The 17,219-nt window shown below is 32.8% G+C and overlaps 1 protein-coding gene across 1 annotated transcript in view; it reads right to left on the reverse strand.

Moving 5' to 3' along the window:
- Positions 1 to 17,219, reverse strand: part of LOC124373499 — a 67,305-nt gene that overhangs the window by 35,769 nt on the left and 14,317 nt on the right. The window contains exons 7-10 of the mRNA XM_046831888.1: positions 8,401 to 8,568; positions 8,070 to 8,283; positions 7,338 to 7,519; positions 2,937 to 3,005 (exon numbers count right to left, since the gene is read on the reverse strand). Coding sequence (XP_046687844.1) covers positions 2,937 to 3,005; positions 7,338 to 7,519; positions 8,070 to 8,283; positions 8,401 to 8,568 — 633 coding nt within the window. The remainder of the gene's footprint in view (positions 1 to 2,936; positions 3,006 to 7,337; positions 7,520 to 8,069; positions 8,284 to 8,400; positions 8,569 to 17,219) is intronic.

Genomic DNA, 17,219 nt, shown 5'->3' on the forward strand with positions numbered 1-17,219 from the left:
TTGGGAAGTGAACATACCTAACATAAACATAAAGAGATCCACATATACACACAACAGACACGTGGCATTGCAGAAAAATAAACATGGAAAATAGAAACTGCAAGCAAAATATTATTTACAAAAGCACGAAAGTTTGTTAATTAGACAATGATTTGTTATTTAGGTTACCTATCGTTTTTCATAAATGGAATATTTAAAAAACACGTTTTATCAATCAGTTATTTGCAGTATCAGTCAGTTGTCATCCACAAATAAACGTAGCAATGCATAAAAATAAATATAAAAAATACCTATTGCAAGCAAAATATAATTTACAAAACCATAATTTGTTAATTAGGTTATCTATATGCCGGTTTTCAAACACGAAATAAGGAAAAAAAACATTTTTATGATCAGTAATTTCCATAATACTGATCAGCTATCGTGTGCGTATAAACACAGTAGACTCACGGTGCTGGGCGAACAAATATGGTAAATAATAAGTTGTTAAATTTGTGTCTACAGGTTTTCTTACACAAAAGTACAAAGAAATTCTATTTGTATGAGAGTACGATTTTGTGATAAATAATTTGCATAATACCGATCAGATATCATCCACTAATAAACACAATAGACTCACAGCGCTATCCATTCATAAATTTCTATAATTACATGTAAGAACACGTTTTAGCGATTGGTAATTTGTGTACTATCGATCAACTGATACTTAATGATGTGGCAGATCTCTGCAGATTCTGATCTCGAATTCGGTTGATTAGTGGATTCGAGATTTGGCTTCAACACATGACTGCATTACTGAATGTTAAATTTTTATTTATATCATTTTGGATTGTATTTTATTGTACATACATATCCACCAACATAAAAATAACCAGTGCATTACTTTAGCTTTTAAGTTTCAAATAGAATAAAATATTTTTGTATAATAAATTGTAAAAGTTCATACAAATCAGTTCCAGCACAGTATCCAACGTTTCCATAATTTTGTAGTGCCTTATTAAGGTAAACAATAACATGGTAGTGGCATTTGCTATAAATAACTTACGTTCTTCATATTAAAATTTCATATCCGGCCTGCCCTGTCATCACATTAGTCCAGACATGGCGTCCAAATAAAAGCAGTGTCTAACACAAACATGAGGGAGACAGATGGATTATAACTTCAGCAGATCAAAATAGGACTCCCAAAATTAAGCTATATTTTAATATTGATTTATTATTTTTTTGAATTCTGTAGATGTTTATATTGCACTATATATCATGAGAAGTACTTCAAGCTGTGAATTTTACTGAAATTATAAAAACATTGAGTAAATAGATTTTGCATAAGACATAGACAGATATTATTAGATGCTCGAATTTTTTAAGTTATTATCCATCCCACATTTATATAAAAATCAATACATGAATAATGTTTTATTGTTTTACAATATATAAATAACAAATGAACTATTAACAGGGTATCTAGCAAAGTGGTTTGAAGAAATTCCCTAACTTTTCCTTACCTCAGAATTAAAAAAAATCAATTTTTATTTAGTTAGCTTATAGTTATTTATAAATTATATGTGTTAGATACAGTCAAATATATGAATTAAAATACAAAAGTAAATTAAAAATAATAATAGTAAGATAATATTTACTATGGAGGTTATTGCAATAATAAATTGTTAATGTTTTAGATACATTACAAATATTTAAACTGCAAATATTTGACCTCTTTTGGACCATTATTAAACAGGAATACTCTGGTCTTAACCTTCTTACCAAATATTTTGACTGGGTAGCAGTATAAAGGATAAGTGTCTATAAAGTTATAACAAACTATTTACACTATGCACAAATCTTATATACACTCCACAGTTAAACATATTTTTAACAGTTTACCCTTTTTATATCATAGTTTTTGTAGTCATAACAAGTCTTCCCGCTTATTACCTAATTCTGGCTAAGCACATGGAAAATTGAATACTCTGACATTATTTTACGGATGTAACCTGATCCTGCAATCTTTTACAAGAACTTGTAATGTACGACCCAGATTGTCTGAATTGAAAAATAAATATTTAGAATACGAACCATATTTTCAAATGTGGACGAAACTGTCCAATTTTCGGATCTTGTTTAAAACATTGTAAATATTTTCAATGTCATTATAAATACAGGCTGTAATTAAAAACAACCATAACTTGCTCTGTGACATCAGTGGGAATGCTTAGAAACACAATTCACTAATACTACTGTATTACTTTGTCCCCATTTAAGATATAGAAACTTCTAGCTAGAATTTTTGTTTATTTTCCTCCTCAGATCAGCCAATAAAAAGTTACATTTAACGTTTTTAAGTCTACTAAAATAGTTTGATAAAGATATTTTGTTATATGCAATTACAAACTTGATGGTATTAACTTATTTTATGAAATTTTTTGTCAAGGCAGGGGCTGTTGATAAGCTCAGCTCTTCTTGGTGCAACTGTTTTTAATATTGACTCCTAATAGCCATAATAATTTTAGGTAGAATGAAGTAGTATTTTTTTTAAACAAAGTAATATATTAGCAGAATTTTCTATTGTTTTTTGGTAAAAAGGCGTAAGTAATACACTTAAAACCAACATTTACTTAATTTTAAAGTTATTTCAAGTGAATAGTGCAGCATTACATACCATGTCAGTTTGACCACCATGCCGTAAAACAAATAATTTGCATCCACTGGGGCATGTACGCTCAAATGACTTGATCCATAATGGGTTAAACCAACCATATTTTTTCTCAATACCTGTACTTAATCCAATTTTCAAAATTAATACTTGTAAGTAAATTCATATTTTAAGTAACAGTAGAAATACAAAAGTAAAATAATTTAAGTCAAGCAAGTATAATAGTGCTTTTAAATTGTCTTATTAATAGTCAATTTGAACTGTTATGCTAGAAATTTTCTACCTGAGGCTGGTTAGGATGAAGAATCATCCGCCCATCTTCCCCCACAGAGACCCTCAGTTGATTGGAACACTGAAACAAGACATCAGTATAGAATGACAAGATTAATTAATGCACCAAATAAGCATTAAAAATTCCTTTTTAAAAGAGAGAAGAAAACTTAAAAAATCCAATTAAATATCTGTCATAGTGGTGGAGCGGAACATTGGTCCAAACCATGATAGAATAAATAAATTATCAAAATACCTGACGTGCATGCATACCCATACAAACACACAGCCTGTACTACTCTCAAGCATACGTTACAACATCCTGAGCTGAGGTGAACTACAGGCTCGCAACCTTGGCTCCTTTGATAAATTCTTTCATGAAACGAGAATTGTTAAGTATCTTGAGTTCCTTTAAGCAGAAAGAATTTATGCAACTAAACATCCATTGAATAATAAGCCAGATATCTTTACGAAGTTTTTGAGTAATGGTGTTTGTTTCACACAAATGGTGCACAAAATGTAGAATCTGATAATGAAGGGGGGCAAGAATGCATGTAAGTCATAGCCTAAGAATTTTAGCATTTAATTGAACTATCCAACTAATTTACTAAAGTTTCAAGGTCATATATTTATACTAATATAATCCCACAAAAATTGTCATTAAGGAGTATGTAAGCTAAATATTGTGGTGGTATCTGACAACGAAACAATCAGGGTTCCCACTTGATCTTATCATCAAATTCACCACATCAAATTCACAGCTCTTTCAAGGTTTTTCAGTACAGAAATAGTAATTTCAAGGTTGATAGTTTTTATCAACATTACAAATAAAAACAGAAAAAGAATGTGTTTTTTAAACATGGCCAATTTCAGTATCTAGCGCCAAAGCACGCCAATAGCATGTGCAGTGGCCTAAGACTCGGCACTTTGACGTCTGTTGCAGGTTCTCGCATCTCAACTCAGCTTGAATACAGGTGTGTTTCGTTTCACAGATGTGGCAAAATGGTGAAACTATTTAAAACATTTCTTATCTCACAAACGATGTCAATGATTTGTGCAGAAATGGACGCATGCATCTATAAAATAGGCATTGATTTTTAGATTTTGGGTACGACACAAGCAGGGAACGGTATGCGTCTAAAGGTATGGTTTGCAAAATAATGAGCATAGAAGGGGATAAAATTTCCTGCTTGTTCATATCAGAGCTCTTACTATTAATCGGCGGCCCGTAGGAGCAGTTCACACGAGCGACAAATGTGCAAGCCTAATTGCTGCAACTCACGACGATCGGTCCTGCCGCAATTTAGAGCGATTTCACACAGGCCACAAAAAGACGACGAAGCACAGAAAAAAACTGTTGGCTGTGGCAGCAATATTGCGGGACTCTTTTAGATGGCCAAGACAAGTTTCAGCATTTTATTGCTAATCAAGTTCCCCTTCCATGCCTCATTCAGCAGTAGTGTCTTGATAAAACAGCATTAATGAAGAATATTTGTTCTAATGCTTCACTGGTTCATGATTTAAGGCAACACAAAGTGACTGAAACATGCCAAGACAGTTTAGAGTTTATTCCATCTTCAGTTCCAGGTTTCCATCAAGACAGTTTTACTTAATGCTACTCACTCATAGTTAAGGAAAGACACCAGAATTTTTTAAAATTATTACCAAATATCTGAAAAATAATTCAACAAACAAGTGTGGAATATTAAATTGTTTCTTGATTCCACAACAAAGGACTACACTCTACTTCTACTAGAAGCTATATATTATATAAAATATAAACGTACAAAGTTTAAGTCACACATTTTTAACAGTGAAAAAAAATGTTAATATCATCAGAACTGAAATGAAACACACCTATATTCAAGCTGAGTTGACACGCGAGAGCTGGGAATGCCATAAGTACCTAGTACTGGGCCACTGCACACGCTTGTAGTGCATTTTGGCGCTACACACTGAACTCAGCCACTCCGTGTGAAAGTACCAATGCTCACCCATTGTTTGCAACTCCATAAAAGTCCAACAGACGAGCAGTTGGCAATATAGAATGAAAAGCTGAGTTTGGCGTTTTGTGGCTTGTGTAAAACCTGCTTAAGTATTGAATCACATTATTGAGCAGTTCACACGAGCGAGCGCAACTTGGCCGATTGCAGCCGACTGCAACATGCAAGCGCAATGATCGCAAACAACTGCCCATCACTACAAGATCGCAGCCAACAGCAGCGACATAGTACATATGCGAGAGCATTGGAAGGATTCAGCCAGGCTACTAGTCAATCTCCGATAGTGGTGGACGCTCCACTCTTCTTGTAATATGAATGTCGGTGTGTTAGACGTGGAACTGTTTGTAGAAGAAATCATGAACAATCCTACCATCTTGGACATCACAATTATTAATGTTTTGTAGCAATAAATATGATTACGTTTATTAATTGTCCGCTAAAATAAATACTTGTTTTTATATTATTTTTATATAAACATAAAATGTTATAACTGATAACGCAAAAGTAAAATGTAGAAAACTACTAAATACATATTGACATGTTTTTAAAACTGAAAATAGTTAATTAATTACTCCTGCAGTCAAGTAGAATCCCATTACAATTGTACTAAAAGTAAATAAAAACTAAAAGTAAATTGTAATAAAAGTAAATGTTAAAACAACAAAAATTTACGGTTCATAGTTGATGATGACAGATTTCTCATATAGTCTATACATTATTTTCTTTCTTACACCCCAAGTAAATATTTTAATATCAATTAATTTATAATTAAAAGATTTTATTAGATACTATTTAAATCGGATTTAATGTAGGAGAAATTAATTTAATCTTTTTGTCAATCAAAAAAGAGTAGATGGATTTTTTATCAATTAATTTATAAAGATGTTTATATTTAAGTAATATTCTTTTAATACACACATTAACATTTTATCAAGCGAATTAGTACCAATATTTAGGTGTAATTTGACATGCCCCTCTAAGTTAAATAACCAAATCATTATTAAATGCACTTTCCCTGCCATGTAACACTACTAAAACTGGTGAGAAAATCTACTTATAAAGTACTATAATTGTAACAAATAATGTTGATTCATTTAATCGCATGTTGTAGAGATTTTCACGTTTTGTACATTAAATTCACAGCTTATTCCCGGTTCCACGGTAGGGTGGGGACAAATTAGGAGTATACCACACCATGTGTCACGTAGCAGCCTTCGCTGAGGTTGCATACATGTACAAAAAATAAAATCCATAGTTCGTTTCATTCTCAAAATGTCCTGTGGAAATACAGACAGACACACAATCGTTAGAAAAGGGATCTTTAGATATTCTTGGCAGGCAAAAGAGAAATTGTGTCGGACTACTTAGTAATAGACTTAAATGATGCTTAGCCAAATTCCATGTCTTCAAATCTACCATAATATAACTCATTCTTGTCTGTCTATGTGGAAATTAACGTCAACACAAAATTTAAAGTCTTAAATTGAAATCTTTCTCGAGATATCTTGTCATATGATACACTCTAATTCTTGTTCATAAATTTAAGTTTCATACCAGTTTTCAGTTAAAGGTTTCAGTGAACTTATTACAATGCAAGAATGGGCTGAAATCAAATTTGGACGATAACCTTATATTCTATTATTTTTCCTTCTACTTTATAAATAAAAATGTTACATTTTAAAATCTCATATGATTGTACTCAGTTTGTTTAAAAATTGATTTATTCTGCTCTTTTGTTCCAGTTTCTAGAATGATAGGCTTTGCTAACGCTCAGCCAATAAGTTCAGTTGAGCTCAAAATTTAGTGAATGGCCAATAGGAAGTGCCACACTACGGAAAATAGAAGAATGTATGAGGCAAGGAGTAGAGTTGTGAGGACTTGCTTGTGCAGCCATCTCATTTAAACGTATAATTTATCTGCCATTTATTTCAATTGACATGCAATTTTGAAATTGTTCGGGGGGTCTGAAAGTGTCAGGGTCTTCTTGTTTCCATTGTAATTTTTATCATTATCTGCCAGTTTCTAAATTGTTTATTCCCATGTCAGTTGTTCTGTTAGCATTTGTATGCATAAATTAATCTGTATTATCAAAGCTTTATTTTATGAAGAAGTTTTTAGTAACTATATTAGAAAGAGAACAATAAATAATGTACCGAACTTTTAGTACTAATATTATTTTATTAATCAAACTTGTATTTATTACGGTCATCAGATTTTTAAAATATGCAAACTTTGTAAATCTCACATAATATTTAAAAACAAGAGAATTGAACTAAGGAGCAAATCAAGCCCATTTTATAATACAACCAATAATAAGGAATTGATCGACAACTGCCTTTGTAGGTGCTTGGCTCCTTGGTAATTGAACGATTTCAAGTGCAGTCAATATTTATACAAAGGTGGTAATATACCTGAGTAGGAGCCTGTAGCTGAGCAACGAGGTGTGAAGCCTGCTGCTGCTTGGGTGATGCAGGAGGTGGAGGTTGGTGCTGGAGCTGTTGCTGTGGAGGAGGTGGAGGTGTAGGAGACTGCTGGGGTGGGGTCTGTGTCTGCTGGGCCACTGATACAGGAGCCACATCCTCGTCTTCAATACCTGTCACAACAAGACCAGTACTCAGTTACCACTAGAGACTAGATAGAGTTAAATTAAGGAAACAAACAACAATAATAAAGAATGTAAGTTATATTTATCAATGTTATTAGAGTTGAGGATCAATTTTACTCATTTTTTATTGTACTATAGTACAACTACGATAGAAACAAAACATTAGAATTGCTTTATAAAAAAGAAATGTCTGTGACATGTATCCCAAGAAATGTGGAAGAGTGTAATTAAAAAACTCACCAATAATGACAAATAGGCACAACGGTTTCACAACCTGAATGACTGTTCAGCCTAAACTAACACTTCATGGCACATTCTGCTGATTGATTAAGTGTAAATATAAGCAATAATCAACTCACAATAAAAATTTAAGTCAATGAATGATCTTGTACCTAGTGTGTACTTTCATTGGGGACAGTAAAATAATTATTATTATGATACATCCTACTCTACCTTTCTCATAATGGTGTGTATAACATAACTTGCAAACACATCAAAAGGAAGCGAAAGTTATAGTGAATGTCAGTTGTGGTCTTACCGGATAGTTTCATAAGGTTGGCAAGATCAAGACGAGTGGGCTCCTCCTCTTTCTTCTTCTTTTTCTTGACCTTCTTAATAAGCGTAGGGGACGGCGGTGGTTGTGGTGGAGGCGTAGGTGTAGAAGGGGCAGGCACAGCAATTATAGTAGGACCTGAAGAAGTCTGGATCTGCTGTAATTGCAGCATTTGGCCCGACAACAGCCGCACATACTGCTGAAATTCAAAAAATCCACTCTGATTATATTTCAATAAAAAAAGATTATAAAAATAATTATAAAAAATTTGTAATAAGCTTAATACCCTACAAACAGACACCATGTAGTAACTTACCGGCTGTTGTCGCCCCTGGACCAAAACAGTCCCAGGCTGCGCCAAACTGCCATTGCTTAGTACCACGGTGCTCTGCTTGGCAGCTGGTGCAGGCGGAGGAGAGCGGAGAATCAACTGGACACCACTGCTAGTCTGTTGCTGTACCAACACTGGGGTACTGGGGATCATCTGTTGCAAATCAAAAATATCATAATTTTGTGATAAAAATATTTAATAACATTTTATTATTCAATTATTTGCTTTATTTTACCGCAGTTAAAAAAAAATGTGTTAAAGATCTACATCCTTAGTCATTATAGTTTTAAATTTCACACACCAGATGATGATTAATACTCAGAAAACCTTGCACACTTTGCCATCACAAATTATGTTTCTAATCTCAATCAATTAATCCTTTGAGTGCCCGCATTTTCCCGTCATGTGCATAAAGTGCCGGGCTATTTTTAGAATATTTATAAGCTTTTGGGAAAAAAAGCTGTCGTAAAACAACTATACAACAGATTTTAATACTTTTGGTGTTTTTTCTAATTAAATGAAGAATATGAGAAATATTGTTACAAACAAAATTTACTTTATAAAAATTTAAGTTTTTACAAAAAGTTTTTTTTTTACATTTTAAGTTTGAACCTAATTTGAGTGTACACAGTATTTTTAAGATCTTTTATTTATACCATGGTAAAGGCCATACAATTATAAATAAAACCCATGTATAATATATGATTCTACAACAAAAACAAACATGAAATTATATGTATAAACAAAATGCTGCCAGGTACAAACATTTTATAAATTGTGCTTCATTTGTTAGAGTTTAGAAATACATTGTAATAGTGTAGTTTTCACAATATATCAAATAAAACACCAAAACAACACAAATAAATATGATTAGTAAATGTAGAGACAAATACTTGATTACATTTCTTTTGTATGGGTGTCAGCAACTTTGTAAAACCCAAAATAACCCTATTATATTTACATTGAAAACTCTCGTTTTTAGCTTGGACACAAATGAAATCACTACATTAATTTTATAAAGAAATACAGTAGAACACTGTATAAGTTACTATTTTTGTTTGCATTTACTCAAATGCTTGGTTATCAGTACATAAACAACAAGAATGGCCGTTATGCAACACAGTACTTGTCCGCTACGTTGTGACTGGAAGACTAAATCATCACGTAGGTGCTCCGGTATTAACGCAACACACTATTTTTTTACGAGTTTTCCTTATCGGGAACAAAAATAAACTTCATTACATGTTCTTAATACTTTCCTTCCTACATAATAAATCTAAATATACTCGAGAAGTCATACTTCTTATCACCAAATTGCCTGCAAATAGACTTACCCTACAAGTAGACGCACGAATCACTTGTTACTTTCGAATAATAAAATGTTCTTTTAGTTTTTGTTTTCATTGATTGTTGTAATAATTTCTAAATTTCAAAATAGGTTAAATAAAGTCTGTTCTTTTTAATACTGTAATTTATTTTATATCCCTAATAAGGAAAACTCGTCCAAAAATAGTGGCTTCCTAATAAGTACCCAAACAACATATGTTTAACAAATCAAAGATTAGGGACATAACATAAAACTCGTATTTATTGATAGTTTGGAACCTATTGAATACAGCTATCTGGTTATTTTACCAAAATAACCTTGTACTATATAAAATATTATTAAAATACAAAACGTCAAAATTAATGATGCCTATGCCAGCACTTTTCGTACAGTCAAAATTAGTGAGGCTGCAGCACTCAAAGGGTTAATTATAACCTTTCACCATATTCATTTTACTCATATATGATTTAACCCTACAACTGGCAGTCGCCTGATTATCAGTCGATATTAATGTTTCTGTAGTGGCAGTCGCCTGAAAATCAGTCGATTTGACACGTGCCCGTTTGACATCTGTTATAATCAATACACGAACTAAAGTGCAATGATTCATATACCACTGGAATCAGAAATAGTTGCTGATTTGATCGATGTATTTTGTTTTGTTTTGTATGCCATGATTTAAGTATGACATATTGAAAACGAGAGTTGTTTGTAAACAGTCGGCCATTGTTGTTGTATTGTTACCCGGTCGCGTTATTCTTGTCCATCTAAAACGTAAGTTTATTACATGAAATAAGTGTTTTTATGTAATAAGTGTGTTTATTTATGCGTATAAATTCTCGTATATTGTGTTTTATCAGTTTATTTTGTCATGTTATGAAGAAATATATGTGAAAAAATATATTAGTGAGATTTTGTGTTCTAGGCTATGTGCAGTGTTGTGATAGTTTTAGTTAGCTTTAGGATCATTTTCATATGCGATGATCATGATATAAAGCTTCTTTATTTATTTTTATAGGCTTACTTTTAATGTATTTTATGAATTTTTCGAGTAATAATTAAGGTTTTGATGAATTTTTGTAACACAGTCGTATCCATAGCAACGAATTTAGCCGTATTGTACTATCTTCAGATTAGAGTATTTCATAATTGTTTTAACCCGCGATGAGGCGCGTTGTTAGATGGCAATCTATACAATTTAGTAGTTACATTGTATTTTTTTTCAATTTTTGTCTGACCACAATGAAGGTTTGACAATGATCCGTCGACCATATGAGGCATTGGTTTTTCTGAGAAACCCGACAATTCAACCCTAACCGGAAGGGAGGGGGGAGTTCTGAAGTAGAACACGCCTGCCGCCTTAGTTGCCATCTAGACACGCGCCTAGTTACGTACCGCTGTTGTGTAGATGCCATCTAACGACGCGCCCGTTTACGTTATAAAACTTGTGATGTAGTGAATAATGCAAACGTGTTAGTTTTTTATTTGTTTATAAATAAACTGTTTTTGTGTACTTACGATTATAGTTCGTGTAAGTACTAATTACAATGGCGAAAAAAAACCAACGAAGACGCAATAATAAGTTGGTTAGAAGATAGTGACCACAGTGAAAGTGAATTGTATTTTTCATCAAACAGTGAAATTGATGGCCCATCTGACCATTATGAACACAATACTGCAACTGAACAGTCTAGTGACGAAGAAAGTAATTCGACCCCTGAACAGGCACGAGAAGAAACCAATGGTAATTGATGATCCCAGTAGGCCTTTGCCTTCACAAGCAACGGGATCAGCACCACACAGCTTCAATCTGATCAGGTAGCTAATGCCAATTTGTTTTATGTCGGAAAAAGATCCCTTTTGCAAATGGTTGATTCACAAAACCGTTTGAAGCAAGACAATCTAAAACTCGCAAACAAAATATTGTTACAAAATTACCTGGAGTCAAAAGGGCTGCTAGAGACTGTCAAACTATTGTTGAATGTTGGAAATTATTTTTTCCTGATCAAACAATTGAAGATATTGTCAAATATACAAATACACAGTTAGACAGCGTACGATACAAATATTCACGAGAGAGAGAATTGTTTGCCAACCAATTTATGAAGAAATGTTAGGTTTCTTTGGAATTTTGTACCTGTTAGGTGTAAAAAAAGCTAGTCACCTAAATACAGCTGATATCTGGAAAACTGATGGAACAGCACCAGAATTCTTTAGGGCTGTAATGAGTGAAAAAAAGATTTCACTTACTAGTTAGATGCATTAGATTCGATGATAAAATGACACGAGCGAATAGGAGGGAAGCTAGATTAACATAGCAACCAATCAGAGATGTTTTTGAAAATTTTGTAAATCGTTTGCTCGGACAATTACTCTCTCCGGGAGAATATGTTACTTTAGATGAGATGCTAGAAGCTTTCCGAGGAAAATGTAAGTTCAGGACAATATAATTAGCAATAAGCCTGATAAGTATGGCGTAAAGATATATGCTCTAGTGGATGCTAGAACTTTTTTATACTCTGAACATGGAAATATATCCAGGAAAGCAGCCAGAGGGTCCATTTGTTTTAGACAACACTGTAAACAGCGTTGTGAAAAGACTTATCAAACCAATAGATGGCACAGGCAGAAATGTCACAATGGACAACTTTTATACCAATGTTCCACTTGCCAACGACCTTTTTGTTAATCACAGAACAACAATTGTTGGTACCATTAAAAAAAAACAAAACCCCAGATACCTAAATGTTTTCTAGAGGTTAAAGAAAGAAATGTTGGAAGCAGTATGTTTGGCTTTCCATGCTTACCAAATAACTCTTTGTTAGTTTCCCATGTGCCTAAAAGGCATAAAAATGTACTTATGCTGTCTACCTTTCACAATGATGACACTATTGACCAGACAATGACATGAATAAACCTGAAGTCATCACTTTTTACAACATGACTAAGGGAGGAGTCGACGTTGTCGACAGAATGAAAAAAGAAATATAAGGTCGGAAGAGTGAGTAACAGATGGCCGTTGACAGTGTTCAACGGCTTATTGAATGTTGCCACGATCAATGCACAGATCATCCACAAGGCCAACACTAACACTATTATGGCTAGAAGAGTGTTTATTACCGAATTGGCAAAGACTATTGTGAAACCACATTTAATGAAGCGAGCTACAATTGAAGTACTTCCTCTGAATTTGAAATCAAGCATTAGTACCGTTATGGGCCAGCCTCTTCCATCGACAAGTCACACAAAAGGTAAGAATATTTTTATATAACATTATTGGTATGTAACAAGGAAGGTTAGGTACATTTTTATTTTAATATATACATGAAATGACTAAATATAGGCACTCTAGAAACTGTAATACTCAAAAATATAATTACTTATGGGATTTTTCAGGTACCAATGGAAGAAAACCAAGGTGTGCCTATTGTCCCCACCAGAAAGAACCGGTTTACTCCCTATCAGTGTGAAAGCTGTAGTAAAGCAATATGCAAAGAACACACGGGACTCAACGAAATATTGGTGTAATGAATGTTTGGCACAAGAAACACAATGAGGAAGACAGTAACTAAGTCACATTGTGCAAAAGAACTAATACATAACATCAATTTTGTTTGTAATAAAAATAGCTTTATAAAAAATATGTTTTGTTTATTTATAAATAGGAAACATAATTTTATAGGTAGAGTAGATTATAAATACAGTTTCATGATAGCCCGAACAAAATATAAATGCCTTAAAAACAAATAATAACATCGAAAATCAAATGTTAGATACCATCTATACGCGCGACCGCTTACGTAACTTTTAATCACGCGACCAACGGCGGGTTTAATTAAAAAAAGTATAGTAAACTATACATTTTCTAAAACTATAAAACATTTTCAACATTTTGGATATTTTGGAAATATTTTTTTTCACACAATATGTCTTTTATAGGTGCACCCCCACCACTTTTACATACCTTTTTTATTTTTTGAAAACAAACTTAGTAAAAAAAAGTGATAAATTTCTTATATTTTTGGGTTTTTATTTCCATGAATAAAAAGTAAATTTTCTTGTGAAAACAGTCATATATAATACATATAGGTTTATAATCAAATTATATTAAAAAAAAAATAAAAACCAATACTACTGCAAACGGCACAATATTAAAAAAAAAAAAATTTAAATGTGTAAAGTTCATTTTTATTTTTTTTTTCTATAATTATGGTAAGTATAAAAAAGTAAAAATTTTAAAATTATAAAGTCACTGTACTCAGGATCGTCAATGTTACGAGACATGTTATTTATCACTAATAATGAACACGGTACTTTGGAATTATACCGACCACACCCAGACATGAATCGTTATTTTACATTTTGCTTCTACTGATTACTAGATTAGCGTAGAACAATATTTCGTCAATATAAAACAGGAATTGTCTTATCGCAAACCCCTCCCCATCCTCAGACAGAGGTCAAAGTTGAGCGGTCTAGTAGATAACGTGATTGCAGAGTCTCGCTGCCCGTTCAGCTGGTGCGTCGCTTTGTTGTACTTCCGTGTTTTACCTCTACATTTCTCCAAACACAAAAATTCAATAAAAACAAACATGATCAAACTAAAACTAAACTCTTTATAGAAAAAACACTCAAAACTTGTTTTTATTCTTCTTTCAGCCTTCTCGCTGATGTCAACGAAAGGAAAACATCCCTCGAGATAGTACCTATCAGTAAAATATCAAATTCTAGAGGATCTGATCAGAAATATAAATTGAATTGTAATGGAAATGCAATTATGTACCGCGCAAATCATGTGATGCCGCGTGGCCTGTCGTAATCAGGATTCTCGAGAAAGATAAGATAACAGCGACAACAATACCGATCACAATGCCTGGAAATGCTTGTAATTTTGTAATTAAAGAGTTGTTTTTTCGTTCTATCATGTTTGTTTAGCTATAAATTTATATTTTTGTGTTCTTCATACTGGTGTGGTCGGTATAATCCCAAAGTACCTGAACACTAAATAGGTGACACTAAACACTAAAATGACACTAAAAACACTAAATGAATACTAAAACTAAGATATCAATACTTTTAAAAAATAAATAAAAACCAAATAAACAGAAAACACGACGAAGGAAACCGACTCAGCGATGGTTAGACACGCACTACCTGAAGCCAAACTGCAAACAAAAGCGTGTGCGCAGTACGGCGTCTGTGCCGTGTGGCGGGGAGAGTGTCTAGACACCGCGTCTATTGTTTCAAACAATGTAACGCGACAGCTATATTTTGACGCTTGACATAGGTCAATAACCCACACACATGGTTGACGCATACTGTTAGTGACATTGATCGGATTTAAAAGGAACTTAAATTTGCTATAGACGCAGTTTTGTGTCGATGCGCCGTACCGCGTCTTTGCCGTTTGGAGATAGTTTGTCTATGCACCATACGGCGTCTGTGACGTTATAAGGGTTAATACATGTTTCGGGGTGGCTCCCTGGGGGTTTTATGATGCTTTTAAAAAATTCTGTGTTTTTACAGTAATTATGTTATAAACTCATACTATATATCTTTTTAAAGATAGAGATACATACTTTTTTAAATGTATACAAATATAAAGTTTATTTTCAAAATAAAAATTTTACATAATATTGAATGTTATGTAAAAAATACAAAAAAAGTTTTTGCTACATAGCTTGTTAGTTCAGGTAGTTCGCCTTAGTATGGTAATTTTTAAAGCACAATGGTCTGAATCAAATACAGGATCTCGCACATTTTCATTTAGATCGTTCATAAAATCAATATTTGGTCCCCGTGTGTATCAAAATCATCGTCACTTTCCGATTCGGAGTCAAACAAAAGATCGCGAATTGCATCACTTTTGATTTCATCACCCATATTATTTAATCTCGAAAGTAATAAGAAAAGAATATAAAACAGAATCAATGGAAAGTCAAGAAGAAAGAACAAAGCGAGTGTAAATACAAAACAAAACACACGGATAGCCTCACATTGCTTGCATTTGCCTTTACTTCATTCAGTAAGAAACTAAAGTTCTGATTATTTACAAACAGTTAAATTCACATTTAGAATACATTATAATAACATTTGCTTCAGTATTTGTCGGAAAGATTTGTAGAAAACTTAGTAAGACATCACTAAGACTCACAACAACACACAACGTGAAACACTACAAAGCAAACTGACAGTACCGACGATCAGCCGTGGCGCCTACGATCAGCTGTCTAGACTCGCTTTATAGTACGACGAAAAATATACTATTTCATTACTTAAACGTGACCCAGGGATCTCAAAACCAACAAATACGAACTTAGACAACCAATGAACATAATAAAAATGTTTGAATCCAAAAATAAGATGACTGAGCTAAATAATACAATTAAATAACACGACCCGAGCCATACTCGGGCACCGGTAGCAGGCGCTGCCGACGCGGCCCGACCTATACTCGGGCTCAGGGTACAAGTGTTAATAACTGGCCTCTTTTTTTGTACATTTGCAAGCTTTTCAAAAAACAAATATTGCTAAATAACCATTAGACAGATTTTCATAACTTTTGTTTTGGTTTTTTGGCAATAAATTAAAGAATAATACATATTATTTCTGGTAAAAATACAATATATTTTTAATGTGTGTTTAGTATGAAAGTCTTTTAATGATTTTTTTATAAACTTTTGAGTTCCATTCAAAATTTTCTATATGTATTACTTTTTTAGAATTTTTAGCTATACCATATGAAATGCCATGAACTTATAAACAGAATTCATATAAAATATTATATATTTCTTAAAAAAAAAACAAGCATAAAAAACATATCATATAAAAAACTATTGCTTGATCACCAGCACTACTACAGAGAAAGATTGAGCTAGTAACATCGTGTAATGCCTATAAGAGGTGGTTTTCATTGTCTTCAAAGTTATTGTCATTCATTGTTATTAATAATAGACATCAGATAAAGCATAAAATAACACTGCTTACACAATAAAATAATTCAAAAAAAGATCGTCAAACTTTTATGCACTTGACAGGAATACTGGAAACAACAAAACAAACGAAAGCTTGTTGCTATGGAAACATAAAAATATTAATATTGATATTATTACACCAATAAATGTAAATTGTATTCTGCTTTATGGTTTGTTTTTACATTAAACACAATTATGGAATGAAGTAAACAATGATACTAGCCAAACGCTTAATGCACATTTGACCAATTAATTAAACCTTTTTTCAATTAATTGGTCAAAAAGACAGTTCAATCATAATTAATTATAACTTCAAAGACCACAAGAAGAAAACAAGACCAAGGGGCATTAATTGATACATATAGAATGCAGTTAATGGTTACTCGGATATTTCAACTGTGTACTATATTAAATTGCACCTAAATACGGATTGTCATGTCAATAAAAACCGGCATTTTACAAGGTTTTCACCAGATCTGATATATTTATGCCGCACCACTCAA

The sequence above is a fragment of the Homalodisca vitripennis genome, chromosome 1, assembly GCF_021130785.1.
Source record: "Homalodisca vitripennis isolate AUS2020 chromosome 1, UT_GWSS_2.1, whole genome shotgun sequence".
NCBI lineage: Eukaryota > Metazoa > Arthropoda > Insecta > Hemiptera > Cicadellidae > Homalodisca > Homalodisca vitripennis.